The sequence below is a fragment of the Hibiscus syriacus genome, unplaced genomic scaffold (genome assembly GCF_006381635.1).
Source record: "Hibiscus syriacus cultivar Baekdansim isolate YM2019G1 unplaced genomic scaffold, ASM638163v2 tig00110283_pilon, whole genome shotgun sequence".
Classification (NCBI taxonomy): domain Eukaryota; kingdom Viridiplantae; phylum Streptophyta; class Magnoliopsida; order Malvales; family Malvaceae; genus Hibiscus; species Hibiscus syriacus.
In genome coordinates, this window is record NW_024062661.1 from 774454 (window position 1) to 784336 (window position 9883).

The 9883-nt window shown below is 27.4% G+C and overlaps 1 protein-coding gene across 2 annotated transcripts; it reads right to left on the minus strand.

Moving 5' to 3' along the window:
* Positions 1-1951: 1951 nt before the first annotated feature.
* Positions 1952-5432, minus strand: LOC120116158. Of its 2 annotated transcripts, XM_039136712.1 has the most exons (5): positions 5328-5432; positions 5174-5251; positions 4684-4827; positions 2649-2741; positions 1952-2419 (listed from the first exon to the last, which is right to left on the minus strand). In XM_039136712.1, the coding sequence occupies exons 3-5, from the start codon at positions 4712-4714 to the stop codon at positions 2214-2216; spliced, it is 330 nt and encodes a 109-aa protein (XP_038992643.1). In that variant the 5' UTR covers positions 4715-4827; positions 5174-5251; positions 5328-5432; the 3' UTR covers positions 1952-2213. The 2 variants fall into 2 exon arrangements, with proteins under 2 accessions (XP_038992643.1, XP_038992644.1); XM_039136713.1 differs by lacking the exons at positions 4684-4827; positions 5174-5251; positions 5328-5432 and adding an exon at positions 2854-2892.
* Between the last annotated feature and the right edge of the window lie 4451 nt (positions 5433-9883).

The window sequence follows — 9883 nt, forward strand, 5'->3', positions numbered from 1 at the left end:
TGGAAAAACTTCATATTCTTATCGCCCTCCTTGAACCACTTAAGCCGAGACTTTTAGAGCCATTCCCTTTCATCTCTCCTGAGCTTTGCCCACAAAGATGATTTGAGACATTAATTCATTCCGAACAGCAGACGGATCCGATGAAGACAAGAGCTTAGTTTCCAATTTAAAAATCTTTCCTTCAATAGCTGCTACTGACGACTATTCATCTATCTAAAGCTTGATACCTACCGTTTTGATGCAACTTTTGCAGCCCGTAACGTATTCCTCACTCCCGTACCCTAGTGATCTTCAATAGTCTTTGTCACAACGTGCACAAACTCTTGCTCGTTAGCCCAATGAGATGACATAATTAAAGCAATAAGTAATTAAAGTGACATCAATTATGAAAAATGTTTTAAAGTATGGAAGGTTATGTGTGCAATTTATATTATGTTAGTATTGATCGGTCCAAACTCCAAATGAAGATTAATAGTTGATATTATTACATGTACAACTTTAGTAATAAACATATGATAATTATTCGGTTTGATTTGAGAGTAATAAAACAACCCAAAGGAAGATTTGTGCTCGACATGTCTTTATTATCAATGTTTGATTACCGAATCATATATCACTTAAAGTGAACATTTTATCAAAAGATCAAATATTAATGTAGTATATGATATATTAAGATGAGGTGTATAATTATTCAAATTTATTATTATTTTAGTATTTTTAATTTAATTGAAAGATAAAATTAAGAGAAATTCATTGGTCGACAATATTTATATAGTTTTATATATTGTTAATGCAATCTATGAAATATATATATCTAATTCGGTTTGATCAAAATTTCATTTTAGATCATTGGTTATTAGAATATATATTTTAAAAAAAATAAATTTATATTTTGGCTATATTTGATATTTTAGTTGAGTCGTTGAAACATAATGTTGCCAAAGTGACCTCTTTTGCATAGATTAATTTATTTAAAATATCAAGATGATCATGTATTCTTGTAATTCATGCGTTTATTAATTGACCCAAAGGAAAATTAATATTTGACCGAATTTCAAGTGACACATGTGACAATAATATGTGACAATTATAAGGTATTTTATGTGAGCATTAAATTAATTCAAAGATTAATCTATTGTTCGATATATAGTTTATTGTTAATATTTAATTATTACAACGAAAACACCATTTATTATTAATATTATTGTCCAAAGAATTGATATTGGTGTAGTATTTGGTATTTTGTGATGTGAATTAACTATTATTTTTGAATTTATTTATTTACTCATGAATATCAATGTGGCATATTTTTATTTATAATAATACTATTAAAAATAAATAAAAAATTGACTAATTGTCTCTCTTTGTTGAACCCGCTTAATATTTGGTGAGTTTAGTTTTAGGGTGCGTTTGGTTCACGGAATGTAAGATTACCTTATGGAATAGGATTACCGGAATATAACATTACCTGACACATTACTGGGAATGTTACATTACTGTGTTTGTTTGTTTGGCAGGAATGTAAGATTACAGTGTTTAGTTGAAGGAATAAAAGATTAGTGGAATGTATATTTTACCAAATTGTCATTGCTCTATATTTTTTAACAAGTGAAATTCTAAATATTTAAATGAAAATTATAAATATAAAAATTCATCGATAATATATTACTTTATTATTTAAATATATCACGTATTATTTTAATTTTAATTAATATTAAAATTTACATAATTTATCTAAACATATATTAAAATTTTGCATCAACATTTAATTAAATAAGCATATGAATATTGTAATAGATCAAATTTTACGTTAATCTTTGATTTGACGGTATCAACTTTCACACTTTAATGTGAGAATCAAACACAAAGTGTAGTCGAAAGTGAAGCCAATCACAAAATTACATTGCCACAACAATAAAATTCAGTAGAAAGTGAAGCAAAGCATTTGCTCATGTCAAATTGCAATGTTTAATCCGGAGAATCGAGATTATACCCTAACAACATGTTTTTGTAGTAATTGTCTAAAGCTCTTTGCATTAGCTACCCCTTCAGATATAGGACAGCCACAAATATATCATATAATACGTAATCGATGAGCTTAAAACTAAAGGAAAACATAAGCTCTAAAAGATGGCAACAGCCAAGCATACAAAACTATATATATGAGAAAAGGCAATGCCCTCTACTACAGGATCTAGTCGGTGTGTTTCGACTTAGGCCCTTCGCTTCCCTTGAGTGCGGGAACTCTCATCTTCCAAATCTGTTGATCCTTTCATCCTTGCACAGTGCTGGCTGCATGAGGGCCCTCCCCCGTCTCTTGCATCCGGCATCACCCTCTCTTTCGACTGAGAATGCTCAGTAGAGGGAAGTGCCCATCCTCTCTGACATGCCTGCATGTTCTGTCCACTGCTGTTAGCCCCTGAGACAATAGTTGCAGCAAAATATATGATTCGAGGTTATAGGATGGGGAAAAAAGCATTGCCTCAACATTATTCAGGCCGTTACACCAACTATAAATTTGTAAAGTGAAAAACTGAGATAATAAAAAAAACTAAATGAAGAAACGGGGGAACTAGTCTTGCCTTTTTTCCCCTTATAACGTGATGCAAAATTACAAGGGAAAAGCATTGTAGTAAGACATATATTACCTATGGTATCATGGCCAATAAAACTCTCAGACCAACCAGGTAAATACTTTTGGGCTTTTCCATTCCAAGATTCTTCAAAACCAATAAGTTCATCTGAAAAATTCACCAATTCAGAAGATTTACCTTTAAACTGCCATTGGACCAGTTAATCTACTTCTATCAACAAATATACAACAACACTTTGTTGCATGTAACACTAACTTGCCTTCATTCAAATTATGCAAGGTTTGCATTGTATCCACCATACAATACAAGAAATTTAGATTGTTTCAATAAAATTATTTATCACTAAAAGTACTAAATTTGTCACGATATATTTATTCTGACCAATTTTATTTGCTACCATGTTTGTTAGAACAACCTTGTAATGTAAAGTATATTGTGACAAAATTATGTTCGTTACCATATTATAGTATTTATTATAATAATGAAATTTCGTTACTATAATTAACTTATCGCAATAAAATATTTGTCACAATCAATTAACCATTTCGTCACGAGAAGTACATTTTTCATAACTAACTTATATTTAAACATCAAATATAAAGAATTTTTGTGACGAAAATACATAAGGCAACAAAAATTATTTTGTCGCAATTGTTATTTCGTCACTAAATGTAATTTACAGAGACAAAAAATAAAATAATTATTTTATCACAAAAAGTAAATTTTGTCACAATTAAGTTAAATTATAACATCAAACAAAAAATGTTTTCGTGACAAAAAGACATTACAACAAAATTTATTTTCTCACTACTTTTATTTCGTCACTAAATATTTTTTATAACTTTTTACTGTGACTAAATAAGTTTGTTACAATTTGTTATTGTGAAAGAATATTATTTGTCACAATTTTTTATAATGAGAAATTAATATTTGTTATAATTTTTTATTTTAATTAAATAAATTTATCACAATTTTCATTTTGATAAAATATTGGGACGAAATAAATTTGACATAATTTTTTACTATGATAAAACTTAATGGGTTATTGTGACTAAATCATTTTATTACAATTTGTTATTGTGAAAGAATATTACTTGTCACAATTTTTTATAATGAGAAATTAATATTTGTTATAAATTACTATTTTGATTAAATAAATTTGTTACAATTTTTTATTTCGATAAAATATTGTGACCAAATAAATTTGACAAAAAAATTATTTTGATTAAATTTACTATGTTATTGTAACTAAATAAATTTGTTATACTTTATATTGTGAAAGAATATTATTTTTCATAATTTTTTATTTAGAGGAATTAATATTTGTTATAAATTGTTATTATGACTAAATAAATTTGTCAAAAGTTGTTATTTTGAGAAAATATTGTGACAAAATAAATTTAACATAAATTTTTATTTTGACCAAATTTAATATGTTATTGTGACTAAATGCATGATTTACTAAAGATAGAACAAACGAAAAGTCGGAGGATTATTCATTGCAAGTGGAACAATCTAGCTTACTTCAAGCTAGACCAGATATGAGATTCGAACCCCTTAATTTGCACATTTCATACTTAGCATTTGGAGAACATATTTTGGATTAATTAATGCAATAAGGTTCAATTGTTTTTGATAACATATGGATTGGTGCTTCTAGTGCACTCTGATTGAAGTCAAACCGACTACTTGTGGACATCCTCAATTAGCAGCATTTATATAAAAAAAAATGAGATAACCTCATACATCAGAGAATTGTCCCACTAGCAGTGAAGGAAACAAGGAGCATTTGACGTCTAATTGCATAGTAAGATACTAAATATTTGCAAACCCTAAACCACAATTTATGTATGAACACTAGATTTCATGAATCTATAGATGAATTAATGAGATAACCTAAAATAGTGGCAATCATAAAAATCATAGGTACAATTGTGTACAACAATTGGCAGCTCCTTCTACATAAGATTTTCTTTACCCTAACATGACATTACTTTAGGCGGAAATACCCATGTGGTTTGCAGCAAAGAATCTGATTCTCAATGAACAAAGCATAAAAAAATAGACAAGGTGTAGGGTAGATACTTACCAGCAATGTTAGAAATATCAGAACTACCCATACGTTCATGAAGATTTGGTTTTACTAAGAAAAGGCTGTTGAAAAGTGTTAGTTGTCCACAATAAACGGTACGGCTAATGCTGCCTTCAGCTTAAAATTGCAGTCCCCCCAACCCTACCTCCCAAAGGAAAAAAAAGACAATGATAATAATAATTAACATTAACAGAAGCCAGAATTTGCATAATTTTTACTTGACAAACTACCTAATTGTCAATATATTCAATTATGGGCATTTGTCTAAAAAACATGATATAACCCCGTACATAAGATAACCCAGGTACTAACAGTTGATGGAGAACAATGGGGATTTCACGTATAATTGAACATTAAGATAATAGAAATTCCTTAGGTTTTTCCAATGCTTGGAACATGTTAACAATGAACAGCAATTTAACTCATGAAGTGTAGTAAGATCGTACAGTGGTACATAACAGTAGTACAATAACGCATTTGAACCTACCAGGAAAACCGCTTCGCTTCCCACTTGAGCAAGAATTCGATGTAAATATAACCATCTGTTTGTTGTTCTGGGAACTAACTGCGTATATTGAAAGGCGGAAATTGAAAATAGAAATCCCATGTTTCAGCAGGAATAGAAAGAAATATAAATTTACCTTTTGACAAACACAATCGGAAGTCGACGCAAAAGCCCCAAAAGCGAATCAAATCAACAGTTTTAGTCCAGTAAGGTTCCATCGGAATCGGAGATTCTCTGAAAACCTTGACTGCAAATTTCAAACATTGATTCAATGAGGGTGATTTTTTTTGCGGGGAGGATATAATAGGGGAATATAAAACCATTTTTTAGTTTATTACAAAACGGTGAGTTTAGCAGTAAATGGTTTAAATTCAAACGCTGCGTTTCACTTATTTAATTCAGTGCAGTAAAACGATAATATGAGTGTCAAAACTTTGAAAGGCCATAACTTCGCCCACGATGGTGGTCCGACTGAGCTGTTTTTTTTTTGAATCCACGTATTTTTTCGAGATCTATGCGCTGGCAAGGTACAGAAGGTGCCTTGTCCCGTTTTTTCATCCCGAAACGCTTATTTTTGCTTTTAATTTTGAATTTTTTGATATTTTTTAATAATTTTAAATCTTTTGGTCCAATTTTTTTTCCAAGTTATCGGACTTAAAAACTTATTTTCTTTGCATCAAATTATGTCTTTTATTATGTAGATTGTTTTAATATTTTTGTAAGATTTTTTTACAGTAATATAGATTAATAATTATACATTTATTTTTGTAATAATTATGAGTATTCTATTTTTTTCACAAAAAACAAGATCTTTGGGAGCTGCAATATATGATACATTGTCTGATTCTGATTTTTAAAATGATTCAATAGTATATACTTATCAATTGTGAAGAGATATAAAAAGACTTAAAGTAAGTTCATTTTTGTCATTAAAGTACATGTAAACTTTAAATATTATTAAACTTTATGTTTTACTAATTATATATATATATTTTAATATACAAAATGCATATGGAGGAAATTCAGAAACAAGGGAATGTTGACTTGCAACAAAGACAACAAGTTGAATTTTTCTCTTTGCTAAAACGGTATGTAAGTGTTTCTCAATTCATATCATATCCATCAATAAAAAATAATATTTATTAATTACACTTTTAAACTTATTTTAACAGGTTATTAAGTTGCATTTGGACGGTTCACTTGAATCGAACATTTGAAAATGCCATTGAATTATATATATCACAAAAATTTGATTTTTATTTGAAATTTTTGTTTTTATAATAATAATTATATTTTCTCATTATAATCAAAATGTATAACTACAAACATATTTTTTCATAAAAAACTAAATAATTTATTAATTAAAAAATAAATTTTTTGTTGTTATAATTTTTCTATAACAATAACTAAAATAAACTTTTACTATATAACATTTTTTGCACCAAAAAATAGGGATGAATTTTTATAGTATAATTTTTCATAACAATTAAAATATATAACTACAAAAATAATTGATTACAAAACACTTGAATTTTATAATCTGATGTGATAATTTTTTCTATAACAATAACTATAAATTATAATTACAAAACTTTTCAATATAGCTTTTTAAAACAAAAAAAAAGTGGAGAAAAATATTTATCACAATATATGTTATCACTATAATTAAAATTTATAACGACAAGTATAATTTCTGACAAAAATGTGAATACCATTATTTTTTGTAATAATTATAAAAACTTATAGTTACAAAAATTATTACTATATGATTTTTTGGTGCAAAACAATTTGGAGGAAAATCTTTATGACAATATATATTTTTACTATATAATATTTTTTATATTAAAAAATAGGGAGAAATGATTCAGATAGTATAATTTTTCATAATGATTAAAATATATAAGTATAAAAATAATTTATTAAAAAAAATTGAATTTTATTATTTGATGTGATAATTTTTTATAACAATAACTATAAATTATAATTATAAAAATTGTTAATATAACTTTTGAAACAAAAAATTGGAGAAAAATATTATGACAATTAATATATTCTATTACCATAGTTAAAATTTATAACTACAAATATAATTTGTCACAAAAAATGTGAATACAATTATTTTTTTGTAACAATGTTTTTTGTAATAATTATTAACACTTATAGTTACAAAATTTGTCAATATATTATTTTTTATGGCGCAAAAATATGGAGGGAAATCTTTGTGACAATATATTTTGTCACTATAATTAAAACATATAACGACAACATTGTTTTTTACTAAAAACTTGAATCTCATTATTTGTTGTGACAATTTTTTTGTAACAATAATTATAGCTTATAGTTACAAAACATGTCACTATATGATTTTGTTTTTGTACCAAAAATTGGAGATAATCATTTGTGACTATACATTTTGTCACTATAATTAAAATATATAATTATAAACAAAATTTTTCACAACAAATCTAAATCTCATTATTTCTTGTGACAATTTTTTGGGTCGTAATTACTAAAACTTTTAGTTATAAAGTTGTCGCTATATATGCCTTCAATTTGGTGCCAAAAAATTGGAGGGAAACATTTGTGACAAAAAATGATAATAAAAAATATTTTGTCACCATATATTACATATGTTTGTTAATTGTGACAAATTATTATGACGATTTTAGCTTTTATCATACTTGTATATCTTTTTTTAATCTAATGCGACGTTTATTTATTTTGTCACCAAAAAACTACTAATAGTGACAAAATTAATTTTGAGAAAATTAAATTTCTCACAATAGTAGAAATTTCTTGTAGTGATACCATCTGAATTCAGCTTTCTCATGACAGAACAAATGTTCTCATCATAATCCAAAGTACAAAAGACTCAAAATTTAAATTTGTTCAGAGAATTCTTCCACCTCAAAAGTTAACCGGTAGAAGTTTAAACATGTTACCAGCTCAGAGAATTCTTTCCATGAAATGAACGACACACCGAGCTCTTCGGCTTCCTTCTTCTGCTTGCTGGAAACATTTGCAATGATGACAATAGCTGAAGAAAGAAGATAAATACTTCAGTTGATGAGATTTTGCTGTGGAAAATAAGTAACCTTAATGTCAAAGCTCCTAATTAATGGAATATGGACTTACTTTTTAAGTAAGAACAACATGCTGGAACACATGATAGGATCTGTCCAGGATAAAAAAAACATAATGTGAATCAAAACTTAAAATGAAATGCAACTGAAAAAAAAAAGAATTATAGTCTGCAATTGGAGGAAGAAAAATTCATATAAAATTATCTAATGACCATATTGCTTCATTTTGCAATGACAACTTACAGCAGGGAGTTTGTTCTCTTGAAAAAAGGCTATTTAAACTTCAACATGGTTAACGCTGGACTCCACTGCATTAGCACCTCCAGCAACGTAAAACCAGATAAATTATCAACTCGAAATGAATTAAATAATGAAGCTTGAACAGTAAATGGAGTAATGGAATTTCCAAGAGAATCATATAGAGGAACGTATATGGCATCCTTCTCTTGATGAATCTACGAAAAAATATTCAATTTAACCGTGACCAGACTTGTTTATGTGCGTACGAAATACATTCGGATTGAAATAGGAATGTTTAATAGAAGAGTCGTTCTTACCGAATGGAAGATTCATCCCTTCCTATCAGCTGTAACCCTTCGATGGTGCTAAGAGCTTTGGTTCTGATCTTCACGGATACCTTTTGAGCTTCCATTATAAGCTATTGAAATTATATTGATTAATAGAAACAAATTTACAATGAGAGAATTTTTATGACAAAATCGGCTCGAAAGGGGAAATAAAAGTCGGAAATTTTTGGATCGACGAGCCACGTTAGTCAATAAAAATGACGAATAATTTTCGTGGAAAAACTTCATTCAGATTGAACAAAAACGAGGAAGATAATCAAATGAAGAGATGAGATGAGGCGGGAAAGGAGAGAGAGAGAGAGAGACTGCGTGGAAGATTTCAATGAAGAACAACTTCTGCTTCTCTGATATTTCTGGAGAAAGTTCAAAGAAAACAAGATCAGTCTTTTTCCCTAAAAACAATGCAAAACATTTCACCTTTTTTTTATCGATATTTTCTTTCTTCCTTGTGATTATTTGCCCTGTTGCACAGTTAAGAAGACGGCTTATAAGGCACGTGACAAACACGTGTATAATAGCTTCAATTCATTTTAAGGTCTATTTGATTGTCGTAAAATAAATTACGGAATTGATTTTCTTTGAAATTTCGTGTTTGTTTACGTAATTTATTTTTAGGAAAATATTTTTCTCGTGTTTATTTCTCGTAATTCATTTTTTGAAAAATATTTTCTAGTGTTTGGTTGGAGGAAAACTGGTTGGTCAACGTAAAACATTTTTCTGGTCAACAAAATTTCTTTTGTGTTTTTTGGAAAATGACTTACGTTTACGGTCTGATTTTTCGTAAGTCATTTTTCAAACTTTTCACTTAAAAGAATAAATACTCAAAATAATTTTATTTTATGAATTTAATATTAATAAAATATTTTAATATCATTTTAATCAAAATATTAATTATTAAAATATTTAAAAATATATTTATTAATATTTCTAATAATATAATATTATATTTTTAATATTATAATAAAATAATCAATTATATTATAATAATATAAGATAATATATTTTTTATTTTAATAATATAT

Coding starts and splice junctions, on each gene's coding strand:
- LOC120116158 (XM_039136712.1), bottom strand. CDS start 4,714: ATGGGTAGTTCTGATATTTCTAACATTGCTG. Junction 2,742..4,683: donor TGATATTTCTAACATTGCTG/GTAAGTATCTAC, acceptor TGAATTTTTCAG/ATGAACTTATTGGTTTTGAA. Junction 2,420..2,648: donor TATTGGCCATGATACCATAG/GTAATATATGTC, acceptor CTATTGTCTCAG/GGGCTAACAGCAGTGGACAG.